The sequence below is a fragment of the Mirounga leonina genome, unplaced genomic scaffold (genome assembly GCF_011800145.1).
Source record: "Mirounga leonina isolate KUSES-001 unplaced genomic scaffold, KU_Mleo_1.0 Mir_168, whole genome shotgun sequence".
Taxonomy (NCBI): domain Eukaryota; kingdom Metazoa; phylum Chordata; class Mammalia; order Carnivora; family Phocidae; genus Mirounga; species Mirounga leonina.
In genome coordinates, this window is record NW_023270426.1 from 63010029 (window position 1) to 63028509 (window position 18481).

The 18481-nt window shown below is 38.1% G+C and overlaps 1 protein-coding gene across 1 annotated transcript in view; it reads right to left on the reverse strand.

The window, feature by feature from the left end:
• KIAA0825 (KIAA0825 ortholog) overlaps positions 1–18481 on the reverse strand; it is a 399584-nt gene that overhangs the window by 222170 nt on the left and 158933 nt on the right. The window contains exon 15 of the mRNA XM_035014870.1: positions 3459–3638. Within this exon, the coding sequence (XP_034870761.1) occupies positions 3459–3638 (180 nt within the window). The remainder of the gene's footprint in view (positions 1–3458; positions 3639–18481) is intronic.

Sequence of the window (18481 nt, forward strand, 5' to 3'; positions counted from 1 at the left end):
GTTTTACCTCTATGAGTTCAACTAGGTGCCCATAGTAAACGTCAAAGAAAAATCTCCAAGAGCTTCTAGCAAGAGGAGAAGAAAAGGAATATTTTGAAATAAGCCAGAGCACTCTGTTCTTAAGGGCTGCCCTCAGGAGAAACTACTAAAATAGAGCCTACCCACTGGGATATTATCAGAGCCTAACTGACCTAGAAGAAGGGACATATGCAACTTCAGCCCACTCTAGCCATAATCTCCTACATAAAATGGGAGAAAGAAAACCTGAGAAACACTTGTGAAGTACACCATCCAGAGGTATAGGCCCACTAAAGACTGAGAGCTGATCACAGAACTATAGAATGCTTCTCCTCCCCCAAATCTCTCCCCCACATCACTAAAAGCCTCTTTATAGCAGTTTCTTTTACCCAATACATCATGTACAGTTCTCAAGAAAAAAATTACAAGATATACTAAAAGGCAAAGAACACAATTTGAAAAGACAGAGCAAGCATCAGAAACAGATACGGCAATTAGAATTATCAGATGAGGAATTAAAATAACTATGATTAATATGCTAAGGATTCTAATGGATAAATTAGCATGCAAGAACAAATGGGTAGTGTAAGTAGAGAGATGGAAATCTTGAAAAAGAACCAAAAGGAAACACTAGACATCAAAAATAGTGTAACAAAAATGAAGAATGCCTTTCTTGGGCTTATTAGTAGACTGGACATAGGTGAGAAAAGAAACTCTGGGCTTGAGGATATCTCATTAGAAATCTCCAAAACTCAAAAGCGAAGAGGTCAAAGTCTGGGGAAAAAAAAAAAAAAAGAACAGAATATCCAAGGACTGTGGGACAACTACAAAAGGTGTAACATACTTGCATACATGTAATGGGAATACCAGGAGAAGAAAGAGAAAGGAACAGAAGAAATATTTAACACAATAATGACTGCAAAGTTCCCCTCGATTTACCATCAAACACAAACCACAAATCTAGAAAGCTCAGAGAACACCAAGCAGGGTACATGCTTAAAACTACTCATACACATATCATTTTCAAACTACAAAAAAGCAAAGACAAAGAAGTCCTGAAAAAAGCCAGAGGAAAAAAATTTATCTTATTTATAGAAGAACGAATGTAGGAATTAACATCCAACTTTTCAGAAACCATGCAAAGAAGAGTGGAGTGAAATATTTAAAGTGTTGCAAAAACAGCAACAACAACAAGAACAAAAAACAAAACCTGAACAACCTAGAGTTCTGTACCCTGCAAAATTATCCTTCACAAGTGAAGGAGAAATAAAGACTTTCTCAGGCAAAAAAAAATCGAAGACATTTGTTCCAGTAGACCTGTCTTACAAGAAATGTTAAAAGAAGTTCTTTAAAGAAAAGGGAAAGTATATACAGGGAAAACTTGGATCCACATAAAGTAAGGAAAGACATTGAAGAAGGAGTAAGTGAAGGTCAAATAAAAATTTTAATTTTTCTTTTTCAGAATTGATCTAACAGATAAGTCTGAAATAATTCCTACAAGTATTCACTTATGTATATATCTTATACCTGAGTGTACAAAAGTTGAGTCCCTCATGACCGCTGTAGGGTCTCAGGTTCTAGAAAATATTCAAGACCCAGAGAATATTTCATATTTACAGAGAAACAATTTACACAAAGACGAAGGACGTTTCACAAACTTGAAGTTCTGATCCTTTGAAACACCCCACACAATTCGGGCTGTATTAATAAGTGTAATACCTTTTTCAAGAGACTTGTCTGACCTAGTGGAGAAGGGTTTGGTCAAAGTGTAGGTGAAGAGAAGACTAATTAGGAGCAAGTAGCACTTTTGCTTTCTGGTGGCAGCACCTAAAGGCCACTGGTATCTTCCAGGTCATTTTCAGTACAGTTTTGTGCTAAGAGTCAAAATAGTTCAAAAACTTAAGAGCTGAAGAATAAATGGTGGTTGAAGCATGTGGGTCACCAATTCTTTATAATCCTGTGAGATAATTCAGCTCTCAATTCACCTGAATACCTAAAAGCAAAAGGGGTGGAGGAGCTTTCAAGGTTATTTTTCAAGGTTCAGTTCCATAAAGTCTACATCAGAAGTAATTCAGTCTTTTTAACTGGAAAACTGTCCCTCCTTTGGGTGAAGAGGTAGCCATAAGAAATACATGGAAACTAGGAGATAAAATTTTAAATGGAGATAATTATTACACAGCCATTAAGTGATACATTCAGGTTTTTAAAATCATTACAAAAAGTTATCTATTGCTATTTTTCAGGGATAATGACCAAGAAAAGTTGTAACATAATGACTTTAAACTAGCTAAAAAGATATTCAAGTAATGTCTAGAGGATAGTCAAAAAGTCCAGGAAGAACAAAACCATGAATATGAGCAAGTTAAATTTTTTTATATGGGTCCCAGGAAATATTTTATGCAAAAGTAGTTTCCAAAACAGTGTATAAAACAGTTTATAGGTCGACAGCCAAATGTAAATGATGTAAATAGTTAATGGACTAACTACTAAGTTCTCATTCTTTGTTTTCCCAAGATATTATGCAGAATTAAAGCCAGGAGATTAAGTATAAAATAATGCAAGAACCTTTTCACCAGGCCCTGAAGGTGGGGCAACACACGAACACTTTCTATTCAGATATGCAACTTGTTCTGGCTTTAACATCCATTCTAGCTGTAGGCAGAAGAACAGCACAAATGGAAAAACATATAGTCCCCAAAGGAACAACAGAACATGCTTGCCTTGTAGAAACAGAGACACTATGGTCATAATAATAAATGCCTTCTACATTTAAAAAAAATTGACCAGTAGTTTTGTCCATCGGTTTGTTGAATAAATACATCAAAGAATTACAAAATATTTTTTCACGTGTTACTAATGTCTTAGATGCTCAATAGCAAAACATAATCTATGCTAAATATTAAATTAATTTTTATGAGAGGACACTTCCTAATAATAATTTAAAAAAAGAAAATCTGCATTACATAATTCCGCCACCCCCCAACCTTCCCTTCACCTTGTCGCAAGTATACTATATTTTGTTGTTGTTGTTGTTGTTTTTTAAAGATTTTATTTATTTATCTGACAAAGAGAGAGAGAGAGAACAAGCACACAAGCAAGGAGGGAGCAGCAGAGAGAGAGAGAGAAGCAGGCTCTCCGCTGAGCAGGGAGCCCGACGCGGGGCTCGATCCCAGGACTCTGGGATCATGACTTGAGCCAAAGGCAGATGCTTAACCGACTGAGCCACCCAGGCACCTCTGCAAGCATACTATATTTGATAGGACCGAATGGTTAATGATTCCCAAAGAAACGTTTATACTGAAAAAAAAAAAAAAGTAAGATAAACTTTTACAGATAACAGACTCAGCATAAGTGACAACAATAAAATTTTCAAAACACCTTTAAAGATATATTCAATTATCTATAAAACACTTCTTTTACAAATAGTAAATTTCTCATACCTGGGATGTTATATAGAGAGTCCCATAATTGTTCTTCTTCCATGTAGCTCACAAAAACGTTTCCAAATGTTTGTGGAGAAAAACTGCAATGGTATAATACTTTAAAGATGGTTTCTATCAAGCTGGATCCTTGGTCCAGATTATTGTCTGTATCAGAAGCTTGTTCTTGAAAGGTACGTTCTTGGAAAGAATAAAAGTGACTTAGTAAGTATCAGTGAATGTGATTAAATTCTTATCACTTGGGGCGCCTGGGTGGCTCAGTCGGTTAAGTGTCCAACTTGATTTTGGCTCAGGTCATGATCTCAGGGTTGTGAGATCGGGCCCCTCATCAGGCTCTGCACTGGGTGTGGAGCCTGTTTAAGATTCTCTCACTCTCCCTCTGTCTCTGTCTCTCTCTCAAAAATAAATAAATAAACAAACAAATAAATTCTTATCACTTACCCACACATAATGCAGTAAAACTGTATTTAATATTTACATAATAAGAGAAATGCCACATTCTTTCAGAGTAATGTCCCACCCAACCCAATATTGTTACTGAGATTCTTATGCTATCTGTGGGGGTAAAATTGTGAGAAGGGCCACAATGACATCACTTCAAAAGGCAAAGCTAGTTTACCTTTATGTCAGAATTCTCTTTCTCTTAAACTTTTTTGGATTCCTTTTGTCATTTAAAATTAATATACATTCATTCTAAAAATTATAGAACAAAAAACCACAGACAAGTAAGAAAATTAAAATTGTGCCAAATTCCACCAACCAGTGATAGCCTATATTTGGTGCAGTGTTTCATTTGTATTATATACAGATATGCATAAATGAATATATATATGTATAACTTAAACACCAAATAGAATTATTCTATACATATTCTTTTGTTATCTAAGTTGAATCTTTGTATCTCTCTTCTGGATTTGTGTTCTGAACATTATTGTACCCTTTATTCAGAACATAATTTTCATAATTTTCATAAATTTCATGGGAATTCAGTTATAATCTTCTCAGAATTATGCTATAAATTTACAAATACATAAATGAAATAAATTTACAAATGTTTCTTAAACCCATAGATCCTGTCATTTAAGACTGAAGAGGTTTATCAATTGGTTCCTCAGGAAAACTATTTAAGGAATTCCCACAAAAACAGAGCCACTTTAATTGCCCTTTTCAGTCCTCGTCTGGCTCTGTTATGACTTCCTCAAAGATAAGTAATCATAAGCTCCTACACTATTGTATTGATAGGTTGGACTGGAAAGGTGAAATAATAATTTCTATTTTGTTTGGACTAATTAGCATTATATGCCCAGTATCATAATATGTAAAAATATTTATTGGATTAAAGATAACACATAACACTGTATGTTAACTACACTGGAATTAAAATAAAGTGGAATAAATAAATATGTCTTGTGTCTTATATTTTAAATATCTTGAATAAATAGAATCTAGATCATTTCGGAATGAGTACATTTCTTCTCCATGCTCATTTGGAAGCTTATGACTTTTATGTTTCCTGTGGATAATTTTATCTCTGTGATTTGACTTTCAGGATCTCGAGACCCCTCCTCGGGATTTTTGCTAGGACTATTGGTAAAGTGGCATTCCCTCTCTACGGCGTTGCTAAAGCTGGTAGAAAGTAGGCTGGAAGTTACTGATGGGTATTTTGGGGAGGACCTGGCTAAGGATGAATCCAAGACAGTAAGAAACAGAACCAAGAGATAGAATATTCCTGATGATATAACCCTGAAAACTTGGATCCAGCAATGCCTATATATTTATGTTAGCTGAGCTGATATAGTCTCCTTTATGCTTAAACCAGGCTAATTGGGGTTTTTATCACTTGCAGTCTAAAGCATAAAAGGTTAAATGACAAAGAGTCCTAATCTAGGCATTCACATTTTCATCTTTTTTATTCAAATAGTTTCGGCAGTTCTCTGCCCTTTCCTCTCTCCAATCCCTCTGACATACAACTATCAGTTATCCTTCGTGTCATTCTCCCATGTGTAAACCTTCCCCTGAAATTCCTTCGCCTGACAATGAAGAGTTTGCACCATCTTTTCCCAAATGATATTCCAATCCCCAAATATCTGTTCCACACAGATTGGTGTATTCGCCCTACCTCATAAATGTTCCCTCCCATCTCCTTTTGTTGGTTTATGCTATTGCACTAGTCGAGAATGTTCTCCTCCAACAAAATCCCCATTGTTTAATTAATCAGTTAATGTGTCAGTGGTCATATTACACTAGATGCCGAGGCCTATGCCTTCCAGGGAGTTACTGACTGTGTATATGTATATATGTTCGTGAGGGGAGGGAATGAGAGGTCTGTAACTGATCACTACAGCAATGTCAGGATAAGTAGCATGACCGTACACCCTGGTTTTCTCGGGGCACTCCTCGTTTATGTCTGTTGTTCCATCATAATTACTTACTAGCATCCTCTTTTAAAAGTGTCCGAGTTTAGAAGACAAATTATTCAATCATCTTAAGTCTAAGTGGTTTGAGAATAAGGCACTGTCAAATATAGTACAATACAAATAAATACAAATAAAGATGATGTTTTAAATTTTTTCAGAGAAAGTCTTTAAGGAGGAGGAGAAGTTTATCAGCCTGACAAGCCTGAGGTACTGGTACTTTCCAGCAACACAGAAAGGTTAGGGGGATGAGAAGAAGGCAGGAAGCTGTTGGCAGGGTGACACAGCCAAAGTGTGCCAGGTGTGAGGGAGGTGGGAGATGAAGCTAGTCAATCACCACAGCATGCGTAATCTAGGGATCCATAAATCGTGCGGTGAGAATGCTGTTGGAGAAAGGGGGTAGGGTATGAGGAATAATTACAATAAAAAATAATTATTATTGTTATTACCATAGAGGTTTCAAGCCCCACCCGATGGCTGCACCTGAATGCACCATCTGGACAGGGATACAAGGTATCTCTGCAGGAACTAGGTGCCCGGGTAACTGATGACCAATAAAGCCTCACAGGGACCTCAGCACTGCCCTGGGACCGGGGTAGGAGCCCTAAGAATAGCATTAAATGTTCTGCCAGCCTGGTAGAATGGGGCTCAGAATTTTCCTAACATTGATCTGCAGATGATGAGTGATTCTGATAGGCCTTTTACATCTGAGTTTATGAATTGAGCTTTATACCAGCTCTATAAAGGTAAAGTTACTATTCACAAAGTACTTACTGTATGCCAACCATCACATGAACTGCTTTCTATCTCACTTTGTCTTCATAATACTCCACAGAATGAGTGCTGATGATCCCAGTTTTAGGGATGAACACAGTAAAGTGGAGACAAATGAAGTAACTTGCCCCAAGATCACAAAGGGACTAAGAATTTGCCTGTGCTATTTCCATTAAACTAGAATCTCAAACGTCTCAAAGCCTGTTTTGCCATTTTTTTGACAGTAACCTCTGAATGCAGAGTACTCAGTCCAAACTAGATGTTTGGCATGTGGCAATTTGCTGCCTTCATTCAAAATCCTTTAATTTCTGATAACATTCTACAATTTCACATACGCTATCTCAGTACATGTCATTATTTTTAGACTTTCTCTGGATGTGCATCTTATCTGGAGGCATTTTCCCACAGCACCTGGAGCAGCGCTATGTGTTTAACTAAGGTTTTAACACTAGCGAAGGAAGAAAAAAAGGCAGAGGGGAGAAAGAGATCTCTTGAGTATTTTTGGTTGGGTTTTGGTCCATCTAGAAATTGGATTTTCTGGAATGAAATTTATCTCCTAGTCAGAATATTCAGAGATTTTTTCCCCCCAAGTTTCATCCTCCTCATAATCCACTGTATCTTCTCTAGTTACCTTCTCCTTTGAAACCCTCTTCTCTCTTGACTTCCTCGTGGCCATGCTTTCTTGGTTTCATGGTGCCCCATCTTTTCTATCTATAGCTCTTTCTCTTTTATCATCTTGAACCAGGTTGGCAAACTTTTTCTAGAGAGGGCCAGATGGTAAATATTTGAGGTTTTGCAAGCCATTTGGTCTCTGTCTCAGCTGCTCAACTCTGCTGTCATAACATAAAACCAGTCTTAGACAATATGTGAATGCAGGGTCAAGGATGTAAATAAAACTGTTTACAGAAACGGTAGTGAGAGGGAGAAGTGGCATCGGCCCATGGAGGCTCCCCCAGAACCTTGGCCTTAGCCTTCTTTGAACCTCGCTGCTTCACATCTAGCTTAGCAGTTCTGTTATCTTTTGATTTCAAAGACCCCTTTTGTGAAGAAGTTTCCAAATTCATCACCTCTAAATCTAAGCCATCCTTTTCATGTTCCTTGCTGTATTCTCTAGTTCTGCCTAACCCCCCACCATTGTCTATTCATCTCCAGGGTCACTGCCTTAGCAATTTTTACTCCTTCTCTGAATTGTTAGATGTTATAAATTAAATGTCTCTCCCCTCAACTCCCTCTCCATAATGAATCATTGATTTTTTTTTTAAGTTTTTATTTATTTATTTATTTAAGTAATCTCTACACCCTACGTGGGCCTCGAACTCACAACCCTGAGATCAAGAGTTGCATGCTCTTCCAACTGAGCCAGCCAGGTGCCGCTCAAGTGTTGAATTTTTTTTTTTCCAATTGTGTGCCTTCTCTTTTCCTAATGCCATTAATACACTTTAGGTTTTTGGGGTTTTTTTAACCTCTTATTTTAATCAAAACACTTGCCAGAATATGCATTAAATCTAACTCCTCCGGCAACCTTTTAAAGTCCTCCATAAACCATGCCTCACAAATCCAGACTTATCATTTCCTATTACCTCCAATATTCCAAGGTAGTTTCTAAGTCGAACTTCACCTACTATCTAAGAAGGTCTGGATGGAAAGTGAGGCTCAGCAGATTCTAGATGTTTCTAAGGTCTGTGCCCTAGAAACCAGGTGAAAACCAATACCTTTGTGAGGCACTCGTGCACAAACCTTGGTTTTCCTTAGACTGTGAATTTCTTATACTACAGGAATTTTCCTCTGTGTTCTTTTTCATTCTCCTATCTCCCATTCCTTTCAAGAAGATTCAGCTAGAGTTCTATTATTTTTGCCTCTTCTTTTTAAGTTAGTCCCTTCCCTTTTCCTCCACATGCAGGTCTAGCCCTTTCCTTTTCCTTTCTCTCTGCCTTCTGGACCAGATACTTGTTTATTTGATGTAAAATCCTCCAGGTGTGTCTAGAATCTTCAGTCATGAAAGACATAAAAATCAATGAGTTGTAGATCTCTGTAAAGTATCCATTGTTCAGATAAATGTCATCCACTTGGCCTCACCTCGCTCAATCAATAATGTTACCCAAGAGGTATTTTCCCTTCAGATCTACAACTAACCCAGGCCTGCACTCCCTTATTGTTCTCCCCTTTAATATGAGTCACACTCCTGTCCTTCTCGACACTTCAAGCTAAGGAAGGAGAGGGGACTCTTCTCAGTGGTGAGCTTGGGGCCCACCGGACCGTAGGGAGTTGCATTCCCTGGCCTGCTCTACCCTCTGTTAAGTCTATTAGGGCTGGTTCTGCTATTGCAAGGGAGTCCCGGGGCTTTCAGCTCTGTTGGTGGTTTTAGGAGGTGGTAAGGGGGCAGGGAGGGCAGGTGGAGGGTCAGAAGGATTAACTTAACTCTGGAGATCAGTGTAGGCAAGCCATATTTTCTGACCCAGGTTTTACCAATAATAAAGCTGCTATTTTGAATTCCATCTGCTTCTCCTTTATCTATAAAATGTCTTATACATTCTATAAACAAATATAAGATTTGAAAACAGACTGCCTTTTCAGTAACACTGAAGGGCCCTCTTCATGGCAGACATGATGGAGAAGTGAACTTGTTAGGGCTTCAAAGGAAGGGTGGGTATCAGGCGAGCAGCTCTACCACCAACCCACCAGGAGACTGTGTTTATTGCTACCAAAGATTTACACATACATGGTACACTAGCACTTTGCTTTCCAAGACTGCTTAATTTTTACTTCCTATAAAAATGCTGTTAATGACAAGTTCCTGCTGAGTCACTAAAATGGATTTGGCAGCAATGTTGTTGAAGAGAGTGCCATGAGCTGAGGGATGCTGAATTAACCAGGCTCTAAAGAGCATCCCTAACCAAAGGGAGGAAGCTGAAAGATTCACTTTAGACATAGGTATTAGAGAGAAAGTATAGGAATAGAAAATGGAGCATATAAAACCAGGACTCAAAACCTGTCTGATAAATTAATACCCAAGAAACAGGGGGTGGAGTATCATATGAAAATTGCTTTAAAGAAGCACTAAATTTGAATGTCACATCCTAGTTCACTATGAAAATTAACAAAAATAAAATTGAAACCTGACTTGAAAATTAGCTTGGAGTGTGTTGTATAAAAGGTAAAAATAGATATAAAGACCTGCCATTTATTTACAAGTTTTCTGTGCTCGCTTCGGCAGCACATATATTTACAAGTTTTCGATTAAACATGGCTTGATTATTACTTTTCCCCCCTCAAACTGTCCTTATTTTGGCAAAATTTTAAATTTTAAAGAAGTCTCATGAAATGGGTCTTAAACTACAAAGACAAAAAAAAAATCATTATTTTTCAGACATCTTCTTTCCCAACTTTTTCCTGGGAATTATCTTCTTGCATTATGTTCTAAAATGCTCCTATACAAATTAAAGCTTTTCTGACTTATCCTATGCTGTTTTCCTCAGTACCCAAGTAAATTAAACATCAGATTTCTACCTCTTTTGAATTCTGTCTGTTTAAAAATTATTTTGGGGATGCCTGGGTGGCTCAGTCGGTTAAGTGTCTGTCTTCGGCTCAGGTCATGATCCCAGGGTCCTGGGGTCGAGTCCTGCATCATCCGGCTCCTTGCTCAGCGGGGAGCCTGCTTCTCCCTCTGCCTGCCGTTCCCCCTGCTTGTGCTCTTGCTCTCTCTCTCTCTGACAAATAAATTAAATCTTAGAAAAATTATCTTGCAATATCTACAAATTTGTAAATGTAGATAGGGAAACTCTGTGAAACAGTTTGTCTGTATCTGCTTGTATCTACTAGGGTTCTTCTCTATGCTTTTCATAAGGTAAGATTTTCTCCAAAGTGCATTTCATGGGATCTTAATGGCTATGAGTGCATATGTTCTAGAAGTGCTGGCTTCAACAATATTAAACACTTTGGTTTTCTGCAGGATTTCTCAGAGCCTTTAATTATTCATGAACCCTGTGCCTCTCCAAGAAGGGATTTTAGTATATAGTGTTTTTTAAGCATTTTTTACCATGAAACCCTTTTTAGTATTACATCTAGCAGGACTACTATTCTATAAAACTGAATCTAGAAATCCTGGCACTAATGTTTACAAATAGACTCTTAAGTTAACTTCAAGCCCTTTAGGTTTACAAATGAAAGTGAGCAGTTCCAGTGAAAAAGGAAGCAAGGTAGAAGTACAAAGGGTTACTCTCCATTAGGAGACTGCCAATTTGAAAAGAAATCCTGTCACCAAAATTGGATTTAATTTTAATTCAACTGAATCATTTTGGAGCAAAGAAGGATTCTGCTTTACCAGTAGACACTGGCAAGGATAACAAAGCACAGCCAAAAGAGGTCTTCAAAAACTGATTCTTAACCCACAGATTTATACCAAGTTCTAACTATCTTATGAGAATTCAGGTTTTCTGATAGAATGACAGCCAAAATCCATCTCCTTCTAACTCATTCCCAAGTATTTCTACTTGCTGACTTGGACAGCCTTTTTTTTTCTTCTTACATGAATACTTAAAATATCTGCCGATAGCTCTCCTGCCTCCTCTAGTCTTTTCTTCTCAAACTTATACATACCCGGTTTATTTAAGTAAGGTATGGCCTGGTTCACGTCTTACCTTTTCACTCTTAAATGGGCAATCTCCCTTTAAAGAAGTTGCACCAAGAAAAGACCGTGATACTTTGGGCAGGATCTGATGACCACTAAGCATAGGTGGACTAATTGGTCCAAATTCTGTAGGTGGCAGCCCTAGATAGTAAGAGATAAGCTTTGAGCTCCATCTGTGCTCCCCAATACACAAGGTCTCTAGATGTCCATATATTGTCAAACCGAGTTAAAGGTATTTCAAGGGGAAATTCCTTCTGTAGGCGGATACCAAGCCTATCTAGACTGTGGAAATGTCTATCTACCCAGACCTTGGGAAAGAAGTTAAAAGTGCCATGTTAAGGCTATATGCAGGTCTCCTCTCCAAACGACTACAATGCAGAGAAGTGATAAAGCCACCGTGGGAGCCTGGGTGCTGCACAATATTCTAGAACAAGGGTTGGCAAGCTCAGGGAGCAAATCCAGACTGATGCCTGTTTTTCTACAGCCCAAAAACTAAGAATGGTTTTTACATTTTTAAATGGCTGAAAAAAAATCAGAAGCAGGATATCCTTTGTGACACATAAAATTATGTGCAATTCAAATTTCAGTGTGCATAAATAAAACTTCATTGGAATACAGCTGATGGGATTCAGACATGCTACCCCTGAATACGGTACCTTGACATACTGAATATTTTAAGCTGAAGGAGTTTGAGAAAACAGCAGAAGCAGGAAGGTCGGGGTGCCTGGGTGGCTCAGTCGGTTAAGTGGCTGCCTTCGGCTCAGGTCACGATCCCAGGTCCTGGGATCGAGCCCCACGTCAGGCTCCCTACTCCCTACTTGTGCTCTCTCTCTCTCTGTCAAATAAATAAATAAAATCTTAACAACAACAAAAAAAAGCAGGAAGGTCACTTTGACCTTCCCCCGATCTTCACTCCTGAAACGGTTCATAAAATCCTCATGTGAGAGGTGCCCTCTCTATACCAGGAAGATAGGAGCATCCTTATCTCCCAAATCAAAAGGACACTAAGAAGGATCCTAACAAGGAGGCCTTGCTAAGCTTCCCCCAACTTACTACACTTACTTCACACTCTTTGACCTATCATGTTTCTCCATGACTGTCCATTCTTCATTAAACAAACCTGGCATAAAAATACTTCAGTCAAACTGTTTCTTTGGGTCTTCATGTCCTTATGAAGGCTCCTGTTTCATGTAAAACTTATATTAAATAAATTTGTATGCTTTTTCTCCTGTTAATGTGTCTTTGTCAGTTAAATTTTCAAACACAGTCAGGAACCCTAAGACGGCTGACGAAAACCTTTTCCTCCCCCACACAGCCACGCTCATTCGCTTAGGATGGCCTGTGGCCTTCTGTATGCCCCAGTGGTAGAGTTTGGTAGTTGTGACAGAGATGCCACAGTCTACGAAGCCTAAAATATTTACTATCTGGCCCTCTGTAAAAAAGTTTGCTGGCTCCTATTCCAGAATACTGGAAGAAAGTGTACATATATTCCAATATCTAATACTAACAAACATCCTCCATCTACTCCCAAATAGCCTGTAAGTAAAGTCGGGGTCTACTCTTCAGAGACAGCCTCTATCACCCAATCTGTCAATCTTTCCTCAGCCACTCTGTTTTAGAAAAGTACTCTATGGTACTTATTAGCAGCTGAACTTACCTAATTTTTTCTACTTCTTTAATTTATAAGGTCTGTCCTCTCCAATCTTCCCCAGCAATTAATTCCCCCAAATACAAAGGCAATATGGCATGTCATGCTTACCGTTGTATTCTCCAGCTGAGAACAGTGCCTTATACCTAGTTGAGGCCCATTAAATATTAGTCAAATAGAGAACATATTTATAAAACCAAGTAACCAAACATTTTCAGAAATTAATTCAGAAGAATATTGTTTCTTATTTCTAAGAATGAATATCTTCACAAAGTCTCATGTTTTTATTTTAGAATTCATTTAAAGACAATAGTTAATACTGTCACAAAATAATGGCCCTTCTAACGAGGACCTCTTAAACATCAAGTGGGCAATTTATTCAATTTCTCTGTATCTAAGTTTTGTCATTTATAAAATGGTCCTAATAATCCAAGGGTCATAAATGAAATAATACTTTAAATTGCTTTGAGTTGTTGGGGAAAAAGATGCTACATAAATTCATGATAAGAGTTACCATTTGTAATATAATACCCAATCATTTTGCACGCTAACACTAGAAGCACATTAACGACTAAAGAAGACACATGTTCCTGTAGTTATATTAGACATTTTCTAGGTGTCATCAAGAGATAGAACATAAAATATTTCACCCACTGTCAAGCCAGATTAGATTTGATTCTATGTAGGAGAAGCATTACAGCAAAATTCATGCGACCAGTCTCCCAAGCTCTGTGGGAAGGTTCTCAAGGAGTGTTATAATATTTAGGACCTGGGAATATTTATTTGGCCCAGTTCTCATCTTCACACCCTAGCATCTTGACAGCTGCTTGGGCAATACCTTCTCAGACACACAGGTGTCAAAGCAGAAGCCCCACTTCCTAGGAGACACTTAAATATATGCTTAGACAGAGGGGAGAGTTACTGACAAGCAGAGGGAGAGACCACTGCATTGGGGCCACAGGAGGAGTGATCGGAGAAGAAAAATACATCAGGTATATTCTGCCAGGCATTCAGTATAAAAGAAGGAAAGAATCTAATACAAATTAAGTATCTACAAAGTGCCAAACAATGGTACTTCATATATATTTACTTTCCTAAGCCTCAAGATGAACCCATAAGGTCGTATTAGTATTCCATTTAAAAATGAATGATACAGAATTGTTTCATGGAAATTTAACTGGCTTCCATTCGTTCATTCAATCAGTGCTTTTGAAGCATGTTCTACATGCTTAGTATCAATCCGAAGTGTGGGGAATTAGGCCAAGCCCCAGGTATACAATGGTGACCCGTCCCTGCCCTTCTGGAACTTGTGGCAGCTGAGACAGACATTAAATACACAGTTATGTCCATTAACCATGCACTTAAAACTGTGACAAGTGTTACAAAAGGAATTACGGTAGGACCTTATGGAACGACCAAAGATGACTTCCTAGGAAGTAATATTTGAGCTAAAAGATGATTAGCAGCTGCCAGGATAATGAAGAGGAAAGAGATTCTAGGCACAAAACACCACAACATTTCAAAGGTTCTGCAGCAGAAAAGAACCTGGCATATGGGCCAAGTGAAAGGTTGTTGGTGTGAAGAGCAGCAGCCTCTTTCCTCAAGACACTTCTGCAGGGACTTTGCTGTTATAAATATACAAACCTAGGATGCACAACCTAGACCAGAAGATGCATGCTAAGCTGGAGGAGAGCAGGGCACAGTATGCTGGACACATCAGCCACAGTCAGAGCACAGTGGGCATTGCTCGTGTCCCCAGGATAGGGTGCTTACCTGGTAAGTAGTGGGAGGCCACTAAAGGGATTTAGCAGGGGAGTGACAGAATCGGATCTGTATTTGAGTAAGATCATCCTTTCTGATTGCTGTGAACTTCCTGGTAAAATGGTTTGTAAATATTCTTAAGTAAATTCTGTCTCTTTAAAAGCCAGGAATACATCAGAAAGACGAGCCACCTAGTCAAATTATTTTGCCCTCTGTAGCAACAGATACCTTTTTGGATAGCCTTCTACTCAAAATGTGGTCCAGGGGTCAGCAGCACTAGGAGTGGCGTCACACGGGAGCTTGTGAGAAATGCAGAGTCTCAGGCCCCATCCCAAGACCTACTGAATCAGAATCTGCAGGTTGTTTTTTTGTTTTTTTTTAAAGATTTTATTTATTTATTTGACAGAGAGAGAGAGAGAGCACAAGTAGGGGGAGCTGCAGGCAGAGGGAGAAGCAGGCTCCCCGCTGAGCAGGGAGCCCAATTGCGGGCTCCATCCCAGGATCCCGGGATCATGAGCTGAAGGCAGATGCTTAACCAAATGAGCCACCCAGGGAACCCCAGAATCTGCAGTCTTAACAAGCTCCCCAGGTGACATGTTTGCATGTTAAAGTCAAGAAGCTTTGCTTTACATAACACCCTACAAGCACCCCACACTCAAGGAGACTCAGCAGACCCTAGGTGGTAACTGTTTCTGGGACTGTAAGAGGTCTATGGAGCCCATCGATATTCTAAGCTAGTCAGTCCATTGTCATTCTAGGACAGGATCCTTGGTTTGAAAAGATGGGGACAAAAACACACAAATAAGGTTCTACTGTTCCTAATACGAGTAGGGAACAAATCCAGTGAAGAAAAAAAAGATTGAACAAGTCAGAGTGCAGAGGTCATCACTAGCAAAAGCAGCTTAGGCCATCAATGTTAGGTACACTAAGGGTATCAAGAGGGAGCATATTTTTACTTTTGGTCATCTCCTTCAAGACAGTTACAAAAGAACACTCTGGTCATACTTATCAAGTAAAACAAAACACACACACATACACACACACAGTATATAACAAAACACCAAGTTTCTGCCATAACAACCCTCTCATTATCCAAAAAATCAGGAAAATATTAACTGTAAAATAAGAGAGTTTGAATGGATTCATTCATTTTAAGTCAACCATCCCTTTTCAGTGGTAGCAGCTCTTTTTCTAGAATTTTGTGTAGGTCTGCTTCTTGATTATCTTCAAGCACTTTGTTACAAAGTTGAAAAGTACAACAGTACTATCAAAATTATGCACTATACAGGTTCCTGACAACTCCCATGAATTGTGCAACTCTACAGTTTGGGAAACTTCCTCTGGTTCTGCCTAGATGCCGTGTGGTGTGGTGGTGGGGGGGGGAACACAGCCCCTGGAAGCCAGCTGTCTGGATCAAATCCTGCTTTGCCAACCACATGTCGCTTGGATATGTGACTTGATTTCTCTGTGTCTCAGTTTCTTCACCTCTAAAATGGAGATGAAAATTGTTCCTACCACACAGAGTTGTTATGAGGATTCAGTGAATAAACACATTTAAAGCACTCAGAAATGATGTCTGGAACATATTAAATATTATGTATTTGCTTGCTTCTTGTTGTTACATTACAAGTGAAAATCGCCAGAAGCCAAGAAGTTTCACTGGGAATCATTCTTGGGGCAATAGGCAAAGGAAAGAATGTTAGTCACACTTCATTCAAGTGTCACTAACAGGAAAAGGCCACCTGCTAACAAATGGGGAATTGCCAAATATTCGTTCCTTTGATGCCGCAAGTAAGAAACTGGTTTGGCCATGTGGTCTTAGTGAAGTAATTACCCAAACCATCACCCTAGGTTTTTAAAGGCAATAATCCAAAATAGTATCTTAAAACTTTAAAATCTTCTGTAAACCTCTGTAATTGACAGTTTTTTCCCTCAAATTTAAGATGGCCTTTCTTAAAACTAAAACCAACAAACATTACCTTCTAATGCCAACTGAACTGTACCCAAAGAATGTCAGAAACCACCCCCATGTGAAATCAGTTTATTTTCATCAAGTTTTAGCAATGTAATCACTCCCTCAAAATGCTACATATTTTTATATAGGAGGAATTATTATCCATAGCAAAAACATGATTTCACTTCTTAGACGTTTGCAGCCTATGAAGCATATATTATAAATTAAAATTTTACCATTCCTTTATTAAATTTTGCTATTTTCCACCCTCAGTGAGGTTGCATCTCATAAAAGACAATCATTTCCATATATGATCTGCCAATTTAAAAAAAAATAAATTCTGATAAATCATTTTCATAGAGCAAAACCAAAAGTTATAGACGTAAAAGAGATAAACTGCATGTGTTCTCACCTTTATAATATATGATTGTTTATCAAAAAATTTTGTACCTAACAGAATTTAATAATTGCTCATTAGACAAGGAGAACTTTGTTTTTTAAAATATGTATTATGAAAATACGTACTAAAAATCTATTTTTTTTCCTGAGCCAATTTAACAGAGTTAAGTTTTATCAATGAGACCAAAAAGACCCTATATATAACGGAAAACTCTCCCCAAAAAGTTGGTAGATATGTTGCTTGAAACATCTAATTCAGCATATCTTATTTCAAAATTTTCCTTTTCTAAATTACCAAATGGTTCTGAAATACTCTGAGACTTCTAATCAAATGAAATGAAAAGCTCCACAAAAAATATTACAATTTATTTTTTATTAGGTTCAGTTAGCCAGCATATAGTACATCATAAGACAAATTTATTTTTTATACATAACAGTTTCCACCTTAGTCTAGTTAATAAGATTCCTTAAGTATATTGTTTCTAACTTAAAGTGACAAGACTTCCACTGGAGCTTAGTAAGTCAATCAACTGATTGGTAAATTCTGTCACTTCATTCTTACGGACTACGTATTTGCAGTTGCTAACAAAATTCCCTACAAGACAATACCAGAACAGCTATGTAACCCTAATGGTCAAACACCTAATGGCCTTTGAAAAATTATAGATATTTGAGCGGGTTGGGCAAATACCCTTCCGCACTCCGTAAGAACCACCACTGTAAGTAACACAATATAGGTAACCTTTGATTACGAAAGTTTCTCAAAAACCACATCATGTTATACATACTAGAAGGTGGATGTAATATTTTGGGTAAGTAAATGTGGAATACATTTGTAAGAAAACATGGTTAGATATTCATAACTACAATTGCTATGTGTAGTGGCTGTAATCAGCATAGTCGAAAGGTTTGGACGCAATTGATTTTCCAGGCTGCTCTACATAACTCCATCAATAGGAGACCATTTCTCTGCTGCGATCATGCCCTTGAGTTTTACTGATATTAGAGTAACTCTGCAGCCATGTCAGATACTATCCATGTTAGCCCCTTGCCTGAAAGCCCAGATTATGAAGTTTAAGGGAAGCTTAGTATTTGCTATGCTAACTGATCGTTGATTGTCCAATCACTAGACTTTTTCTATAAAGCACTGCACTAGCTTGAAGAGGAATATAAAAACTTGGGATTGGCCTAATTACCTAACTAGAGAGGCCTGTTAAATACATGTGAATTGGGATGTTATGGTTGATTCAACCCGAGAGTGGGCAGATTATAGTTCTTCCAGATACCTCTAGCCACCCCATGATTTAATTTGTATGAATATTTGTATAGGAAGGGCAGGGGACAGAAAGCTCTGGCTGGGTTCAGAATCTAGGTTTAACCACCATTTATCAGCTCTGTGTCCCTCGGCAAGTGAGATTATCTTAAACTCTAATGTCATTATTTTTA